Source organism: Cupressus sempervirens, chromosome 1, assembly GCF_028749045.1.
Source record: "Cupressus sempervirens isolate cs-2001-9-10 chromosome 1, ASM2874904v1, whole genome shotgun sequence".
Taxonomy (NCBI): Eukaryota; Viridiplantae; Streptophyta; class Pinopsida; order Cupressales; family Cupressaceae; genus Cupressus; species Cupressus sempervirens.
The window spans coordinates 93333868-93355111 of record NC_143118.1 but is presented as its reverse complement, the minus strand read 5'-3'; the positions used below and the strand labels follow the sequence as shown (position 1 = coordinate 93355111).

Here is a 21244-nt window from a genome sequence, read left to right as displayed (position 1 = left end):
GGTTGATAATTGCTTGCACTTGTTTGAATAAGGCTTCACATTGTGTGGGGTCACTCTCATGTGCTTGTATAGAATGTTTTACCTTCTCAACCATGGTGTCCATGCCATCATACACATCCCCTAAGCAAGGTGTATCTATATCAACAAAACGGAGCACAATCATTATGGGCTTAGTGAAATCCAATACATATGCTACACGAGCCCACCAACTCTCATTCAAGATCAAATCCTTGATCCTTTGTGCTCTTTTTGAATTTGAGATCTTCCATACACCCCATTGATCACCGATGACCATTTGACTTAATGTATCTTTTACCTTGAGGAGTCGTCTCATAACGATTGTATGAGATGCAAAATGGGTCTCAGCAACCTAAGCAAGCTAACAATATGTCAATTGACAATATAATTATAAATTTTAATTTTTAACTAAATTGCAAAACCATGAAACTTAGGAGTTTAAAAAAATTAATTTACCTTCAGCAACTCCAATTTGGAGTATGTTCTAAAAATGGATTGTGACATGTGGTGGTTGGTCACAAACATCTGTATGTCCTCTCCCTCTTCATATATTTTCTTCACCCAATCTACTTCAGTGCCAGTCCTCTGCATGATCAAGTTAAGGGAGTGAACAGTGCATGGAGTTGAAAAAATATGGTCATACCAACTCTCAACTAAAGCACCCGCACCCCTGCAATTTTTGGCATTGTCAGTGACCACTTGTACCACATTCTCACTACCCACCATCTTGATGGCCTCAATGAGAATTCTAGAAATGAATTCTGAATCCTTCACTTGCCCCTCACAATTAATGGCCTTCAAAAACATTGCCCCTTTGGGGGAAATTGCAATCACATTAATTAGTGGCCGGTTTCTTGTATCCTTCCAACCATTTGACACAATAGTTAGACCCAAAGTTTTCCAAGATTTTTTGATTGGTTGAAGGCCTCTCTCTATATGTGCCCTCTCTTGTTGCAATAAAGTTGTACGCACCTTTTCATAGCCCGAGCTTGTGTAGTCAGCTGGTGATTCTTTGATTGCTGCCACCATTTCCTTCCAATATGGTGATCTCACCAAGTTGAAAGAAAACCCATTCGCATAGAGGCAACATGCAATAGCTTCATCAGCACGGTCTCTTGCCTCCATTTTAAATGCGGTGTCCAATGGACCTCTTTTGCGGGTTGAAATTTCCACTTCTTCCTCATCCTCTCCTAGCACAAGTACCTGCAAGAATGGGTGTTGGGAGGATACAATTGGTTCAGTGGGTGTCCTTGGCTTGCTCTTTGACTTAGGACCTTGATAATAGCCTTTTTTTGATTTATTGATCAATGCATCAGCAGCTTCTTGTTCTCTTACAAATGAAAGTATTTCCGTGCTAGTTATCCCAGTACCATTTTTGCCTTTGCACATTCCAAATCCTTTGCTAGTAGGGCCCATAAAATGAAGCTTCACTCGAGAATATGAGCTATTGAAAGGTTTTCCTTTGTTACTTTGACAATAATTGCACTTCCAATAGTATGAGCCACCTCTTGAAACCTGTGATATCCGTTTTGTATGTCTCCACAAAGGAGAGCCTACATCAATTTTGAAATTATTAGTCCCTTCCCCTCCTTGGCCCCCCACTGAACTTTGACTAGCACTACCACCGGTATCCATTCTTGCCTAGTTTTTTGCAACCTATTTTATAAGAAAATAAATAAATTTTAATTAGTTCCTAACAACTATGAACATCAATGATCATGCATACAAGTGGAAAGAAGTGAGAAAAACTATTCAAATAGATACCCAAAGTTGCTTCTACATATCTTTCCAAAAAAAAAAAATTGAAAAAAAACTTTAAAAAAATCTTCAAGAACTTGAAAAAAATCATCAAAAACTCAAAAAAATTCATCTAAATACTCAAGAAAAAGATTGATCACTTACCTTGAATAGTTTAAACTTCTTTGAGAAAGCTATCTCTCCCTCTTTGATCGATCCTCTTCGAAAATGCTGAACTTAGCTTCACAATGAAGGAATGGCTGTAGGTGCAAACAAAATTCTAAAATGACTCTTGTGAATGCTTCTATGTTGACTTCTAGGGTCGTTTTAGGGTTTTATTGTGAAGAAACACTTTAAAAATGCTTTTCATCACATGTTGTTATGGAAGTTTAAGTTAAAATAAATGATATTTTATTGCTTTTTAGGGCTTAACCGGCACTGGGCCCATGGATGCGCCTGGATGCACTGCGGGTGCTGGCTGGAAGCCATCCGTAGGCATCCGGCCAGCACCCACAGCGTAGCTGGGCACTCCACGCATATGTCCGCATCAGATGCGGAAGCCAGGCCATTGAGAGACAAATCGGTATTTGAGATCCACAACAAAAGGGAAAGCTTGGAGAAAATCTCAGTAGACTGATTAATGGGTCTTCTTTTGGTTCGTTGGTCTTGTGGACGTCATTAAAAATCTTTCATTCATTCATTCAATAGTTGTTAGTTGTGCAATTCAAAAAATCGCTTGTAAAGAAGCTTGAGCATCTCAAACATCCCACACAGAGTTGCAAGGAGTGAATATAACTCTTTGGAAGGAAGTGCATCATTTTGAATAGAGAATTGAAAAGTTGCAAGCTGGTAGAGAGAACCAAGGAGAATTCTACATTGGAATCCTTGACCAAGTACACTAAAAGTTGATGGTAAACGACAAATTATTGCCAAAATTGTAACATGGAGTAGAGAAGAGAGGAGCCTATAATTCTTCATTACAAAACCAACTCTTTGTATTTTCATGCCTCAATGCATGTTGAATGACACGTCTTTATATTTAATATTACAATTTAATCATAAGTGTCCTTTTCAGTTGAAGGTGACCATAATGATAATAATGTCCATATTTCTAGAGAGAAAGATCTCTATCGCAGGTACAAACTCCAACATGAGCCAGGAATTTCATATGCCTTCATACTTGTTTAATTGCTTATTTTGCATTACAGAATGGTAAGACATTCACGTGCCCTGGATATTTGAACCTATTGGCCTTGATACATAGAGGACACCTAGTGAAAATGTATACTGAGATGGTGTTTTTTTCGGCTGATTTTTTTTATTCAAGTTAATTCTGTAAGCTTGTGCATCCTTTTGTGTCTCTTGTGCAATATTAGTGATAAATGAAAAATTTAGCAAGGAGACAATGCAGATATTTAGTATGTTTGTAAGCTTTTACTAAAATAATATGCTGATTGCAGAAACTAATAAGGAGAGATTATATATTTTTAGAACACAATAAGTTTAATTTCCATTAAGACACATGCCATTGTTCTGCTGTGGGCTCAAGTGCTGTTTGTATCCATCATAAGTTTATACAAAATGTTCTGATCTGTTTTCACCTCTTATGCAGATTAGCTTTCAAGAGTTTAAGAATAAGCTTTTGGAGCCTGGTTTGGTAGATCACATTGAAGTTTCTCACAGATCTGTGGCGAAGATATATGTTAAGGATTCACCTCATCCGGTTTCTAGAGATGGCAATACTGATGTAGATAGTGAAATTCATCCTGATGTTAGCAGAGGCAATGCTAGTCATTACAAATACTATTTTGAAATTGGAAGCGTTGAGTCATTTGAGCGCAAGTTGATGGAAGCTCAGGAAGATTCAGGAGTTGATCCACATAATTATGTTCCAGTAATATATATTTCAGAACTCTCTTGGCTGCAGGAAATCCTGTCATTACTTCCCACAGCTCTTGTGATTGGCACACTTGTTTATTTAAATCGCAGAAGTGGATTTGGTGTAGGTGGAGGTGGAGGTTCACGTAGCATATTCAGTGTTGGAAAAGCTCATGTGACAAAACTGGATAAGAATTCAAAGGACAAGGTTTTTATGCCAAAACTCTACTATGGATGAAGATGCAATATCATTGTCAGTATCGTTTTGTCACATGTTAAATTCCTTTATTTTTTCTGTTTGGGTTCATGTATGGGTCGTAGCTTTTGTAACAATGTGAAATTCAACATTTGCACTTATTTTAAAACTTCTTCATCTGTTTCCCATTGATTGTTTGCAGTTTATGAGCATAGTTTTATAATATTCTACAACTGTTAGCATTGCTTGCATTTCTTTATTATTAGATATTGATAGAGGTCATGGTAATATACCAAGGAATAATTATTGTTTGAAAAGTGGGAGTTGCATGGGGAGTACTGTTCATTATCTTGGACATGATTGCTTTTTCTTACAGGCATATTACTTCTTTGAATGCATGCTGGTTCTAGTTGTTGTCAGGTGTTACAAACTTATTTTCAAATTGGATTTTACATGAGTCAGTTACCAGATTGTATATCATATTTATCGTGCTTTGAATAATTTTCTCAAGCACTGATACTAGCACTGCCTTGATTCCTTTATTTATGCGAGTTATTGTAGGATAATGGAGTTGTAATGTCCCCAAATTATGAGTACTCAAAATTTGCCCCAGTTTACAGTTTCTTATTTAAAACAAGTAGGTTTAGAGATGCCCTTAACTTTGATTGAGACCCCGCAAGCAAGTTACGAATTATTTATAGTCATAATTCATAAATAGATTTCTTTAGTTAGAAATAAGCATATATTGGAAATAAAGATCAAATCACTAAATTGCTTAAATCAGTTTTATGATTGACTCTACCATAGAAGAGATAAGACAGGGTGACTTGATAGGGTGCTCTAGAGAACCTCTAACCAAGGCCCAAGAGTGGATATACCATCCCTCGTGGCCTCATGTGGCCCATGTCATCCATATGAAGAGGGATACCTAGTGAGGTTACCTATCACTGTTCCCCTCATTCTTGTGTTTTCTTACTTCCAATGACTGAACATCTTTATGCATTCATTTTCCATTATAGTGCTCATGAGGAGTTTTCATAACAGGGTGCCGAGAATGTCTATCCTTCCTAAGCCCAAAGACAGTCCCCTTTGTCCTCCATTATTTTTTCAGTCATATACCTTGAAGTGCCATGCTTAGAAGGTGATCCCATCCCCATTCTCCTGCCTGTAATCCCTCATTTTCTTTACCGTGGCTGGTTACAACAGTCAGAGAGCATAAACATATATAGCATTTCATACATTTTCTATTCTTAAACATTCTTGAATCAGCAATATATCTATTATACTATGACAGATAATCTTGAAATGCATACTGAATCAAAGATATGCAGATGCACACAAAATTATCTATTAAGAACAGAAACCCATTCCACTATGTAATAAACACTAACTCCACAATATATATAGTTAGCGCTGTAATTATGACTACCTTTCTTGTGACTTTATTCTCTTCTTCTATTCGATGTTTGAATGATTAATGTAGACTGATTGAATTGATAGAAGAATTGATTGCAGGTCTTTATGCATTATTTCCAATTGTTGTTTGATGAATGATATAATGATTTTCTTTGATTTAATAATTTGATATGTTAGCGAATGATGATTGAGTGATGATTTGATGTATTGGTGAATGATGTTAGATAAATTATCCTTGAATGCTTTCTCCTTTAGACATTGTTGGTGAAAGGGTCACCACCTGTAGTGAGAATTGAGTCACTGCCTTTCATTGTTGCCTTCCAGAATGATTTATTATTCCCAACGTTGATCTCCCTTAGATGTCCTCCTCAGATGAAATCTTCTCCACTTTATATCTTACAATGTGAGGGAGAGTCACACTTCCTCATCATGTCTACCCTTCGCACTGGTCACAACCTTTCACAATTACCACCCTTTGGAAGTGTCACAACTCATCATCATTGCTGTCCTTATGGAAGTTGCATACTTATTCTCTTTCCTTTCCTCTCGTCTTCCACTATTCCTTCCTTAATTCCTACACTTCCATTTATGCAGATCAGAACTGTCTTATATTTCAGAATAGAACTTACCATGATTACCTTCCTTGTGATGATCTCATATTCCATGCCTTCAACAAATGACTGTCCCTCCTATTTATATCTTCATGATGGGAGAGTCTCAACATCTCTATTTTACAACCTTTCAAGAGTCATAACCTTATTTCCTTCAAACTCCTCCTTCAGTTCTAATACTCCATCCTTTCTTCCTTCCTCCATAAATCTCTCACACATCTGCTCCATTATTCAGTGCCTCCCTGAATGTTCTGTTTTTATGTTCTATATATTTTTCCCCCTCCAAAACTGTTTGTAACATACTCTTAGAAGTGCTGCTGTACTTTATAAATCTGCTCTAAATTTGATTGATTTATCACATTTTCTTGGTAAAAGCACAAACCCGTGTCACCTTTTATAAAGAAATGAGATATCAAAATGTTACGGTTCAACATTAATGACAAAAAAAATGGTATTAGTGTTTAAAATATGAAGATTTAAACTGAAAATGTGTAGAATTGGATGAATTTTATGTATATAATTTTTATAATTTTTTTGAGTAAGAATTTATTCATTTTTTTAAATTTTGAAGTTCCTTTTTTAACTGTAAAAAAATATAAGATGTTCCCGTCAAACAAGTATATGCAAATCATCTTTTTTTGTTCTGATTTGAAAATATCTTATAGGTGACATGTATAGTTAGTAAACAAAAAAAGAAATAATTATTTTTGATGTATATTTTTTTTGTTAGAAGTACTCAAGTTTGACCTTATCAGAATTCCATAGTTTTTTCGTCCCGTCAAAACTTCTCTATCAAATCTATACCTTCTTGAAAAAAAACTACATATTCATGAAGAGGATTCTCTCCTCTAGAGATAAATATAATTTTTTAATTTTTTTGATATGATTTACTATTTTTTTCCTTTTTTTGAGGGAGCATTTTCTAAAATGTTGAAATATCGACTTATAATATTTTGAGATTATAACATATTATAACTAATCAAAACACTCAAAAATTTATATAATGATGATATTGAATTTGATATCTATAAAAAGGTATTTTTAGTTTTTGAAAAAAATTGAGTTTTGATAGAGAAATGAGATTTGATCAAAACAAGTTTTGTTATCATTAATGGTGACACGGATCTGTGCTTTTACCGTTCTACTTGCACATCTCTCACACAAATATGTGCTTCAAGAGTCTCTTGTTATTTATATATGCTATTATATTGACAAAATTTTCTTTGCATGCAAACCTTTTGCATAAATGTCTGAATTCTTCTTTAATTATTTTCTAGACCTGATGAGTTCTCCTTTTTCCTTCTCAATTCCATTTTAAGACCGATCATAAATCTTTCACAAATGAACTTAATTTCCTCTTCAAAAGCTTTTTATTGTCTCCACATGTTTTTTTTTATCAAATTTGAGACAACCTTCTTAAATAATGCCTAGGTGAATATCTGATAGGTATATTTCATACACACCCCATACCATTCCAATGCTCTCCATAAGTGCTCTTTATATTTTCATTTTATTGAAGGGACTCACCCCTTTTGATATTAGACATCTCCTAGAGGAGACATGTCTTAATGAATGTACTTCTTAGAAACAAATCAGTTTGCACCTCTTGGATTATATATAATGAATTCCTTTTAGTGAATTATTGCTTATTATCTTCTTTTTAATTGTTTGTTCGTTCTATTCAAATCATCACATTGTCTTGTTGCTGTCAATGGTTTATTAAGTTGATAATGTTGATGAAAACTCACTCAGCATTCTCGTTGAAAGAGTTTTGCTATACATTCAACTTGCTGTTTATTACATTACTGTTGTTATTGGTCGCCGCTTTATCTTTTACTAAAGTTGCTTTAACTGTTATCTTCATCATTTGTTTGGTTCAATTCTTAACAAATATTTGTTTATTATTGCTGCTGATAAGAGAATTAATGACTGCTGTTGATCGCTCCATAGGCTCAATATCTGCAGAAAATTGTGAAGTTTTACGACCAAGACAATTTTCTGATGCTCATCTAGGTGTTTCATGTCAGGGAGATGTTAGAAGTTGGGTTTATTTCATTACATGCACATAGAGAATCAAGGCTGATTTGCAATGGAGGAGCATTTCTTTTCAGGTGTTATTCTGGGCCTACTGTCACAATGTAGGACTATACACCTTACATAATTAGAACATTGTGTGGTAATGATTTGTTTTGTTATTTTGGCATGAATTTCACATCCTTAGGAACAATCAAATCCTCAATGTTGATAGTGATATATATTATGATAATAGATAGTTTCTATTATCTCTGTTTAGTATCTGATGGTTATCTATTGTAATCTCTTGTAAATATTAGAATGTTTCTAATATTTATTTTTTTGTTTCTAGAATAGAATGTTTCTATTCTTTATGATTGTTTCCTAAGGAAACATCGTTCAGCCTCTTGTATAAATTGATCTCTTGATCTTTGTTAATATCAAGCAAATATTTACCAATTACTTCGTAATATGGTATCAAAGCAAGGTTTTTTTAAATTTTTCAAAAATAATTTCTTTTCCGAAATTATCAGAAATTATTTGTTTGAGATATTTGCTTCAAACAAGGGTTTGTTTAGACATTTTTGTCAAAAATCGTGCCTTAACAAAGGTCAATTTAGTATGGTCCTTTTTGGCATGCTCGTGACTGCAAAAATTGCGTCTATTGTCTTATCTCTATTGCTTGTTTGTTCCCTCAGTTCGCATGACCTCTCATGGCATCATTTTTCCTTTGTTTGAGCTCGCCGGGCATCTTTCTTCCTTAGATTTGAAGCAATACTGCCGTGTTTTTCTGTGTTTTTTTCCAATACTTTAATTGTAACATCCTCTTTTCCTGGGTCTTAACTAGCAACTAACATATCATAAAAATATAATTATTACTTCATTTTCATTGGAAGACAGTTATATCAGTTATGTTCATGTGAATGAGATTTATGGTTACAATCAGTTAAATAGAAATTTCATTACTAACAATTGAAAACACCAATGAATTTATCAAGGAATCTACATACCATAGAATTCAAAACTGAAAACCGTCTAGTGATGCTTTTGTGAAACCTGGGTTAGTTCATAAAATACCTCTTAATGAACAAATAGGTATACTACTTTATCATAATGACAAATACCAATGTTTCATTTAGGGCATCAAATACCATTGTATCAATTAGGGCATCAATTACCATTGGATCATTTAGGACATCAGATACCACTGTATCAATTAGGGCATATCGATCAGGGCATCAATTACCATTGGATCATTTAGGGCATTAGATACCACTGTATCAATTAGGGCATTAGATACCACTGTATCATTTGGGGCGTCAGATACCACTGTATCATTTGGGGCGTCAGATACCACTGTATCATTTAGAACATTAGATACCATTGTATCATTTGGGGTGTTAGATACCTCTGTTTCATTCCTTTTCTTCCTATTGCTAACTATGGCAATAATATAAGAGTAGAAGATATGCTCATAATCATTATTCTTATAAATGAAAGACTGAAATAACAATCCTATAGATATATTCCATATTCAATTGGAAGGTCAACTGATTTACTTGGTTACTATTGGTGTCAGTTTTTGTACCACATAACATATTAGCAATTGAATATTTGATACAGAGTATCAGACACACAATTCCTCGCTTGAAAAGTTAATACTCATGGGACATGAAAATAACTCCAATGTTCCTTACACCTGTGGATACTAACTCAGTATATCGATGTGATTTGCCTGTAATCACGTAGGCGGCCTTATGCTGTTTGTTTGAGGACGGTTTGGACTTTGATGGAATGATGGAGATGGTGATTCGGTGTGTATGCTAGATGGTGTTAATGGAGAAGGTGATGGTGAATGAGTGTGCTCTGATACTTGACTTACTTATCTAACTTTCTTCTCTAAACTTTGAGTACTCAACTACTTGCTATTCTACTCCTACTCCTATGAATGGAAGGATTAGCAAATGGACGGGGATCGAATCTAATGAAAGTTAACCAGCGGCTCCACCTCCATAGATGCGATGATTCAAAAAAAAATGCACTAGTTTACCACACAAAGCTTCCCAACAGGCGGCTAGGATGCTAGTGGTCTAGTATTGATCCCTATCAAATATCTACTAATGCTATCATGCAACTATCCATCTACTTTACTCTTACTTAGCAAATTGAAATGCAATCCACTTTAACAACTTGGAAAGAAATTTAACTCTTAACTATTTGGAAGTAGAAACCATGCAATAATACCAAAGGCTCTTAATCACCATGCAAGTCACAATAATGAGAAAGAAATAGCGAATTTTGGCATTATCTTTGCAACAATTTTCTCCGACCATTACAAATCAGAGCAAATGGCCTTATATAGAGGCCAGAATGTACAACCGACAGTAGAGATAAAGAGGCAAAACCGACGATCCAGAGTGAACCTTAGAAACCCTAATTAGGGTTGCCACCCCATCGGCCAATGAGAAGACGCCACCTCATTAATAGACCAATGAAAAAAGTGAAAAAGTAACAACCAGTGAGAAGGCACCAAAATGGTGGCCAATTAGAATTAGACACTTATCCTATCCTAGAAGAAAGAGAAATTGCCACTTGGGCTTACATCAAATGATCTTCTAATATAAATCTCCCTTTTTCTTTCATTCTTTTAGTTAAGGCAATGAACCTAACTAGCCTTTCATTGACTTCTTCCATGGGAAGGCAAGGTGTATGCTTTATCTTGAGCTCAGCCGATTTCACCATGCCGCTTGCTGCCTGTAGTGTCTTCTCATGGTCCTTCTCATACTCTTTTGCAAATCCGATAAAGACATTGAGGGAGGAAAGGGTGTTCAAATGTTTCTTCTTGATAGCAACCTTTCCTAACTCATCCAATCTTGATCCAAGTCTTGTCTCATCAATGTCCTCTTCTTTGATGTGTTCAAAATCAAGTGCCACCCCAACGTCACTCATCATGGTTGAAATGGAAGTGTCGACGCTTGGGCTGTGCTATGCAACTTCTTTTTGTATCTCCTTGAGTGTTCTCAATCTGGTAGTCAAGGCAACAAACCAAGATTCAACTGTATTCAATCCTCTTTCTTCAACCAACTTGGCCCTTTCCAAATATGCCTTTGGAAGCCCGATGAACGCTTGTAGCCTGGGAATAGCCAAATCCTTGGCTGGAAGGAACTCTTTCCACTCCTCTTCAAATATCCTGGACTTGTTTCTAACAATCACTAATGATTGGAATGTCGAGATGAAGGAAGGCAAAAAACTTCGCCCATCTTGGATTGTATCATGAATCCAATCCCTGACTTCATGTAGCTGAGTTGATATCTTCTTTGTATTGCTTCTGCTGTCTTGGGGAAGGGCTACCTGGTGCAACTGTTGGATAGGCTAGCAATCTCTCCAATATTTGTTCTCGGCCTCCAACTTGACGATCCTTTCATTTGCCTTCCTCAACCTTTCTTTGATTGAAGCTATACCCTCCTAGATCTCTTCACATTCCATATCATCCGTGTTTCTTCCCAAATTATGTTCCACTCAAAGTAACGTGAATCGGAATCAGCAAGGCCGAATCGAATTGTGAATCGGCAATGAATCGGCGATGAATCGACAAATTTGAAAAAACCCTTTAAATTTAAAGGTTTTAACAATTTAAAACTTATTTCGTGCACCCTTTATTGAATATAACTTAAACACATTATAACATCATCAAATAGAAGTTAAAACTTAACATACATAAACATGGAAGTTTGGAACGTAAAATCCATCACATACGTAACTATGTTATCTAAAATGTAAATTGTAGGCTAGCTGAAGTAAATAGAAATCAAATGATCATAATGATTTAAATCATAGAATGTATGTAAGATGATCCATAAGACATCAAATCATAAATGTATGTAAGAATCTAAGATGAAGATCCATCAAAGTTTGAAACATATGTCTATCAATGATTCAGTATCAATATCTGTAAACAAAATATAAAAACAAGGCTCCAGCTCAAGCCTCAAGCTCATAGTCATCATCATCCTCAAGCCCGGCTGTAGCCTCAGCCTCAGCCTCTAAGTATCTAGTCTGCCTAGTAGCAAGGCGTCTAATGTAGGTCCTAGAGGACTGTCGAGCCATATCTCCCGCATGTAAGATGAGCTCATGAACGTCGCTAGGGCCTGTGTATGTGCGTGCACGTGTGCGTCTACTAATGCCTGAAGAATGTGCTCTAGCTGCCTCAGCCTCTATATCCACCTGGTCAACCCATGCATGGTCTTCCTCAGTGAAGACTGGATCCACAACCTCTGTGAGCCACTCTGATTCTGGATCAATCTCCTCCAGAATGATCGGAGAGGAGTCAGTGCCCAAAAGCTGTTTGATCCTAAGACGGAGGTTGTAATGAACAAAGACAAGATCATTCAACTTTTGCACTATCAACCTGTTTCTCTTCTTCGAATGGATGTTCTCGAACATGGACAAACTGCACTCACATCTAGAAGCGTTGCTTGGTTGACTCAGAATACGGATGGCAATTTTTTGAAGTTTTGGGGTTGTGGCCCCAAACATTTGCCATCATCTATTTGAAATAAGGGAAAATAAAAACAATTAGTCTCATTTACAAATTACAAGTTAACTCTAAAATTACATAATCAACTTTAAGTTTAGAATTTAGATTCATGAACATTGAATATATTATTTAATTTTTACCTGGCTGTAGTGTTGTCTGAGCATTTACGGCCATCCTGCTAGAGAAAAGTGGCCCCTCTTTATTGTTGAACTGGTCTAGCGCAACAATCGCAGTAGCGCTATCTTCATCGCTACTCAACCTCTAAATCACTGTGTATAAGCCAATGAGAACCTCCGCATCCGCCTTGAACTCAGGACGGAAACGAAATGCCAGATTTAGATAGTAAGTTGCTGCATGGATGGGTCGATGGAGCTGATTCTGCCATCTTCTATTGATGATGTCCCAAATAGGGCCATACCTCTCCTGCAATCCTGCATATTGGGCTCTGATGGCCTCCTTGGCCGTATCCATGCCCTCATAAATGTAGCCCATAGAGGGCTTCTCCCCATCAACAGTTCATAGAAAAGCTACAAGGGGCTCAGTGACCTACATATAAAGTAAAACAAAAAATTTGAGTGAAAACTTAAATATAAAATAATATAACTCAAAGTAAAAGTAAAATATTAAATGTTAAATTGCAATAAATTTACTTTAAGGATTTCTCTAGCGGGTTTCCAAAAACCATCCTCATCAAATATGCAATCCGCCACATCTATCCCTGCAGTGGTCGTACCATAGGAAGAGGAAATCCACGCCCACCCAACAAACATGCTCCTCACTTCATCCCTTAATGTCAACAAGGACTATAGGGTGATGAAATTCGAGGCAAACCTCGTGATACTTGGGCGAGCTAACTCCTTGCCTTCTGTGTACTTCCTCATTGTGCTAAGGACAAATAAATGATTATAAATGAACTTGCATATGTTTTTGCCCTTTCCACACATGACTTGACAAACTCAAGTTTGTCAATTTCCTCCAACATGAGGTCAATGCAGTGTGCTGCACAAGGGGACCAAAATATGGTGGGGTGCCTCTCCATCAAAAGTTTACCTACAACAATTTTAAGTCAATTAGAAATTCAAATTTCAAAATTCAAATAAATTTATTTTTGTTAGTCATAGATAGAGTTGCCATTTGTTTTAAACTTCCCCTCTTCTACTTTTCATCGATTGAAGTCTTTTCCTTTGCTGTCCAAGAGTTCATCGTCCCCAAGGTGATCAGTCGAAGTCCTGAACATCCGTGGTAGTTCCCTCCTTCAATTGAACCACCTCGAACCACTTCGAACCTCGGTTCGAAGTAGTTCAAAGTACAACATAAGGTTTTGCTCTAATATCTTTCTTTGGTAGGTGATGTTCCTCATGTGGCGGCGCTTTCTTCCGAAGTACTTCGAACCACTTCGAACCTCGGTTTGAAGTAGTTCAAAGCGGTTCAAGACAACATAATCGGCGTTTCCAGCCTGGAAGTGCGGTGTTTCGTCATCTATTCATGATATTGTCAAAAAATCACGATGTGGAGGTCATTTCTTTTTTCGAGGAGTGAAAATCATCATTATTGCGAGTGGGTAAATCTTCAGTTTGAGAAAAATGATTGGGCAAATTATAAACAAGGCGGCCGCCAAAAGAGAAATCATTAAATGAAAAGCTAGTGCAGAATGGTTTTCGAACGTGCGAAGGACATCAAAGGGGTATGTCATTAAGGCCTAATTATTATCCTGTACTTTTGCACGCAAATGCTTCGTTTTTATAAAAAGCCAACCGGTTTCCTTTAAAATCATCATGCGAAGGACTGGATTTGTAAATGAGCTTTTAAGGAGAATAGGGAAAGTACTGGATTTTCAGCGGAAAAAGGTGAGAACTTAACAATCTTTGTTCTGTTCTGCAATCTGTATTGTTGTCAAGAGTTTATCTGCTCAAGACTTTGCATGTTTGATTAACAATGCGGTCAGTTTTACACTTCCTTGGTAATGTTTCTAGTCCTGAATGTAAAAGACCAATTATCTGTGATACAAATTTGCAAGGGGTGAAAGTAGAAAATTTACAGGCCATATTCCTAGAACGTGCCAATGAGACTAATGGATGCATGGAGGTGTTAACTAGTGGATTGATAGAAGCTGTTGCATTTCCTCCCACCTTTGTAAGTCCCGAGCTCTTGCAACTATGTATAGATCACTATGACATCAAAAGTAAGAGTATTGTGAGCAAAGACGGCTCAACTATCCTTTCCATTTCAAGAGAAACCATTTCCTCTATTTTGCAGTTAACAGCAAATACCTTTGCCTCATTCTCGCCCACTCAAGCTTTGGCCGAATACAGGGCAGCCCCTAGTAAGTTCCGAAATTCCATGGCCAGAAAATGGATTGAGATCAATTATGGACGCGGGTCCAGACTCCCAAAGGTCATTACCAAAGATCATATGAAACCCCACATACATGATCTAGTTGTATTATTACACCGTGTGAAAGGTTCAGCAGATGTGTTCTTTTTTGAAGAATGGATGTTCAGATACATTGAGATCATTTTAAAAGGTGATCAATGGATGGATTGGGCGGATATTATTGCGACTTCTTTGAGATCCCAACTTAAGCACGCTAAAGAATCTCGCGAGGATTTCTATATGGCCTCGTATTTAACCTATTGCATTGCCTGTACATGTGATCTCACTCCCCTGCCTCATGAGATATGGAGTGAAGAGATGACTGTTTTTCAATATTGTCCTCCTTTGCAAAAGGATAAGGTTTTAGAGGATTTTCGCAAAGTGCATGATGTACTCCTGGACAATGTTTGTTTGTCTTTGGAAAAGGGGAAGATGTCGAGACTCTCCCCTGAGGCGCAGGAATTGGTTCAACAATATGGGAGCTTCTTTATCCAATTTCCTAGGTTTACGTATTTGAGGGTCGGTGGATTCGATGATGGACCTGTCAAGTTACCCCGGTATGCCCTTGATTGCTTTGTGTTAGCTGAGTTATGCAGACAGCTTTTTCATGTTATCAAAGATAACCTACCACAAAAGAATTGGGAAATGGCCTTCCCTGTCAAATTGGGCTCATTCGTTTGTGGTAGTATGGATAACGCTTCCATCATTAGAAGCAATCTACTCGGGTTCAACCTTGGTTTCTACCATAGCAGGAGAAATTTCGACAGTAAGGGGTATGCAGCCCAAATTCTCGGCCTTGAAGTTCATCTTCCAGCCACAACATATTTAGAAGATCTTTGGAGAGACTGCAAGAATGAGGAAGAGGTTCTAAAAAGGGATCATTCAAGGCTGACCTTGCAGCAGATTAATTCTTTCAAACTGAAATTCAATGTAGGAGAAGTAGAGGATGATGGTTTAGACATGGTTGAACTCGGTTGGAAAGAATCAGATGAAACAGAATCCGTAGCAGTTTATTGGCACAAGGAGGAAGAGGATGACATTAATCGAAGGGCTAGGTTCATACTTACCTACACAGATGATTGGCTACAGAAAAGGGCTCAAAGAATCGTCAATGAACCTCCTATTGAGGTGACTTCTTCCCTTGAACCACTTCATTCTGACATTTCATTTTCTCCTATTGCAGGTAGCGCATCTATCTTGGATACAAAGGGAAAGTCTTCTCCCCATTTACAAACTACAGCTCCTAGGACAAGGTCCCAAGCCAAGTTAGAAGCCTTGAAACAGTTCAAAGCCCAGAAGCAAGAGATGGCATCCCAAGGACAAGATCCGGGTGATGGACTGCATTCACCCGATGGAGGAGATGGTGAGGTTCAGTTTATTGAAGCTCATGAGACAGATCAACCTAAGTTTCTGACTCCGATCAAGGACACTCAGATGATACCTGTGAGGCCTACCATTCCTCCATGGCTGTCAAGTTCAATCAGTAAGAAAAGGAGTCTGTAACTGATGTCTACGCCGGTGAAGGATATAGTCACAAAATATGCAGCCAGAGGCTCAAAGGCAAAGAAAACAAAGACAGACGCTTATCTGACCAAGGATCCAATGACAGGGAAAATCACCGCGGAAGTGGCCACTTATAAGCAAAAGAAAGAATCTGGAGATGTTGACGAAGAAGGGTTCAAGGTCACTTTAATTGAATTGGGTACCCTCAATAGGAGCACTGGTAATAATTTCTTTAAATTTTCTGCTGACCACATGCTCACACAGTCCGAAAAGGATAGTAAGGAAAAGAAAGAATTGTAGGGGATGATAACTACCATGGCTGCCTTTATTGACTCTCTGATCAATCTTGGAGCCTCGCCAATTATACAGGTTTCGCAGCTGTTTGATCCCAGTTCGGCTGAGAGTCAACAGCTAATGAGGCAAGTGCAGAAGGGCAAGTTGCTAATTGACGCCATGGGAAGCTGGGCAAATGGTATAATCGAGGAAGGCAATAAATTTATCTCTGAATTTACTAGTGTCTACACAGAGGGTGAAACACTGCTAGGAGAAATTCAAACCTTAGTCCCAGGATGGGAGACAGAGCTAGCGCGTTGCCAAGCAGTAGTTTTCCAAATAACAAAAGTAGAACATTTTGGAGTTCCCAAATTCCTGAACGAAAATCCTATGAAGAATGTAGACCCTTGCATGCTATTTGTCCTGAAAAACAATATGCACTGGAAGGAGGCCATCTATAGAGAAACAATCAAAGAAATACAAGGCATTGAAAACCGGATCACAGAAATGCATGAAGAATTCATAAAAGATAGAAGATTGTGAATCCAACAGGTGTCTTGCAGTTTGATGAATGGAATATGGTTGCTGACGTGTTAACAAAGAAATCCAGTGAAGCGGTTGAACAAATCAGAGATAGTGAACTGCCTAAAGCTGAAGACTTCTCTGCATTAGCAAGTATCGAGTCCATGCTGCGCCTGAACAAAAATCTGATGCCATGTCAGAGCCTCAAAATGAAAGAATACAAGCGGCAAAAAGATACCTGCAGGGCCCGATTGATGAGCTTGAAGAATCCTCATTCGCTTGCAACGCAAGAATTCATGGCCACGTTTCGGAGTTGGAAGCTTGTGCGCCAAACTGTAGGAGAGGAAGACAAAGCTGACAAAGTTGCTGGAAACTGAACGGTTCACCTTCCAACGTTTCTTTCTTTTTGTTGTTTAATTGCTCTTTCGTTTTATAATGGTTTCTTTTGTAACCGAAAGAGCTGGGTTTTGATGGAGGCTCTTTCGGGTTTGAAAAACTATAAATGCTAGGGCATTTGACTGTTCTTTTTTTAAGCAAGTAATAGGAGGTAGCAGATAGATAACAGTAGATGTTATAGACTTAGATAATTTTAAAAACAGTGATCTGAGATATTATATGGAAGTTTTGCTTTCTAAGACTTTGTGCATGGAAGTGTTATATACATATATGAAGAATTTCGGGTTTGAACTTTGAAACTTGGTGTTCAAAGCGTCAGATTATCATTACTTTGTGAATGTGGTTTGGCAATTCGGAAATCTTGGTCACTGTTCTCTTCTTATAAGTGCATTAGTTTAGTTTCTTAATTCATGTTATATTTTGTGATGAAGATTCATTCTTTGAAGTGAATTTCGTGTGTGTGATAGTTTATTTTCAATCTTTTATTCGAAGTTTGTATTGTTTCCTACCTCATTGCCCAAGAGCAATTGAGAGGTCCTTAGGCACTTTGGGGAAAAAGTGTAAAAATTAATATTGTATTCATTGTAAAACTGACAAGGGAGCTGTACCTTATAAAAATTCAGAGAGAAAGGTAGATAAAATCACACTTTCTCAACTGTTGTGAATGGTCATTGTTCCTGTTAGTAAGTTGGGCATAGAGTAAATCTGATAATTGTAAAAAAGGACAATCTGTTCACTAACAATTTTCAAAACTTAAAAAGTTAAAAGTTTACCTGCAGCAACATAACTTGCTGCATTATCCGTTACCACCTGGATCACATTTTGTTCCCCCACCTCTGCTATGACTTCCTCAATAGTCTCACATAAGTATGTGGCATTTTTTACATGTGTGGAAGCATCAATGGATTTGATGAAAATGGTATATCCTACAAGTAACAAAACAACAAATTATAATATTAAATGGATCATCAACAAATTAGCATTCAACAAATTAAAATTTACAATTACGTATGTAAGAAAGTAGAATGATCAATTACCTCTACAGGATACAAGAAAATTGAGGAGTGTTCTATTCCTCCTATCTATCCAACCATTAGTTATAATGGTGCAACCCTTTGCAATCCACTCCTTTTGGTTCTCCTCGAGCTCAACCCTCATGTCCTCTACCATTTCATCCAAGAGGTATCCGCTCAACTCAGCCTCAGTCGGAGCTTTAAACCTCGGACCACAAATAGCAACTGCATTTATCATGTTTTGCCAATAAGGAGCCCTGTCACAAATAAAAATTTAGATGTCAAAGACTCAAATTATAAAACAAGTAGATATAATTAAAGTTTTACTTTTACTTTTAATTTTAACTTTAAAGAAAACAAAGAAAAAAGAATCAATTACCTGGCTGCAATAAATGGGATATTGCAAAAGTATCAAAATTTGCATATCTCCTTTTTGGCAGCATCCTGAATCTCCTTGTTCAAACCCATGCCCTCAAACGTGGGTTGGGAACCAGGAATAGTGCGGGGCACAAAGTAACTATCCATTTTGTTTTTCCGCACTCTAGGCTGCAATAGGTTGGTGTGGGACTTTGTCTTAGTATGTGACCGACTAGCACTAGCACTAGCACGAGTAGAAGAACTAGGATAAAAAGGAGGCCTAGAAGAACCCTCTCCAACACAACCTACGGATGCAGAAGTTGATGCTGATGCAGATGTGGATGCGGCTGCGGATGCGGGAACATGGGAGCCAATACCTCTTAACCCTTCAAGTTGCATTTTCCTATTCATTTTGTCTTTTTCAATTTTTTCTAATGTCATTAAGCAAGTGCGTTTTGCCTCCAGAGTTTGGTGAGTGCAAATTGTAACATCATGTCTAGGTATAGCAGCAATGTGGTATTTCAATCTATAAATACCTCCAAAAGTTATTTTTTCTTTACAAAACATACATTTTGTTTGATATTTGGTTCTTATAGGAAACTCTTCGTTATATTTCCAACATTCATCTTTTAAACCCATTGCGAATTTGCAAATAATGAAAGCAAAGGTTGCTGCAATAATTTTTTTATATGTAAAATATCAAAGTTTGAAGCTAATAAAAGTTACAAAACAACAAACCCTAGTTTGCAACTTAGTAAAAATAAAGAACATTCAAGATTTAAACTAAAAATCTTGAAAACTATAAAAATTTAAGAAAAAATGCATAATACACTAAAAATTTAAGAAAAAATGCATAATACATTAACATGCAAAAAAAAAAAAGAGCACTTACCTCTTGCAAATGAGTTGAGGAGTGTTGATATTGGCTCCTTAATGCTCCCAATGCAATTGATGGCCTCCCCAAATGGACTGCTGATCTCTTTGATGCTCTTCCTTCTTGCCGGTTAGAAACCTATGGCTTTTTTTTTCTCTTCTTCTCTCTCACTTTTTCTCTCTTCTACTCATGCTTAACAAATAGAAGGCCCTTTAAGGTTATAATAAAGAGAATAGGTCAAAAAGAAAGTAAGAAAAACAAGTTATTTTTTTTAAATTTACAACTCCATACTTTTCTGACCGCGGGCGATTTCTTGCCAATTTTTCCATCCGATTCATGCGATTTTTGTGATGAATCGCCGATACCAGCAATTCATGCGATTCATCCAAAAAAATCAGGTGTGGCGATTCTTGACTCCAAAAAAATCGCCCACCTTGAATCTTATCGCTGAATCGCCGATTCACGCAATTTTCGAGCGATTCTCGTTACTATGGTTCCATTATCTCATATTCTTGGGCCACAATCTCATCTAATGCCTTGTTGACTGTTGGTATAGCAATCTGAACCTTTCGACGACCATCACTGTACCTTTGCCACCGTTTTTGCCATTTGCTGTCACTGTTTTTGCCATTTGCTGTTGGTTCTCGCTATCACCCTTCTCTATTAATCCTTGGATGTCTTCCACTGTTCGGGCAGTTACTACCTCGCCTCTTGGCATAAGCATTTGCCTTAATCATAGCGGTGTGGTGCATCTCCCCAAATTTGGATTTGGTTCGACTAACAAAGCATCACCAACGGCCTCAGGCACCTGACTCATTGCCTCAATATCAATTAGTCCATCTTCTTCTCCACTAGTTACTGCCATATCATCTCCTTGTTGGTTTTCTGAGAGAGGAGAGTACTTAGTGCGCTCACTGTAATCACTTGATTCTGAATCAGAGCTCACCTCTATCACGACCCCTTTATCACTTGAATTAACCTCTTGGCTTCTAGCGTCAATTATGCTTTCCCTTGACGGTGCTGCATGCTATCTCTTAGTTGGAGGTTCTAGATGTTTTTTGCTTTTCTCTACCTCCAAAGCTCTCTTCTTGCTTCTAACTGCTTCTTGTTGCCGGCTACTTCCTTCACCCTTCTGTCCGACAGGTTCTGTTGGGCCCTCTTTTGGCTTCATCTTCTCATAAGTAAGGGTTATCCTTTGACTTTGTAGCTTCCTTAATCTTTCATTATACCACAACTTGGTATGCAAATCAACTGCCCTTGTCATTGCTTCCAAGGAAGGATCTTGATGGTCATCCCAATCCACTAGATTCAACTTTGTTCCTTCTACTGTATCGTAATCTTCTCTCAACACATTTCCATCATCTTCCAATTGATCGAGAATATCAAGGCCTTTCCATTTGATATCCTTTATCACGTTCACCGACAATCTTGAGAAAGCTAGCTTTCTCACATGAAAGTCATCCTTGGCATTGGCCCAAAAGTCCTTTATAGTGGGAACATGTAAAAATGCATATCGATGAGATTCTT

At 37.3% G+C, this 21244-nt stretch overlaps 1 protein-coding gene across 1 annotated transcript in view; it reads left to right on the top strand.

Moving 5' to 3' along the window:
• Window positions 1-21244, top strand: part of LOC149576384 (ATP-dependent zinc metalloprotease FTSH 3, mitochondrial-like) — an 82734-nt gene that overhangs the window by 35341 nt on the left and 26149 nt on the right. Inside the window, exon 5 of the mRNA XM_089817091.1 lies at window positions 3368-3841. Within this exon, the coding sequence (XP_089673217.1) occupies window positions 3368-3841 (474 nt within the window). The remainder of the gene's footprint in view (window positions 1-3367; window positions 3842-21244) is intronic.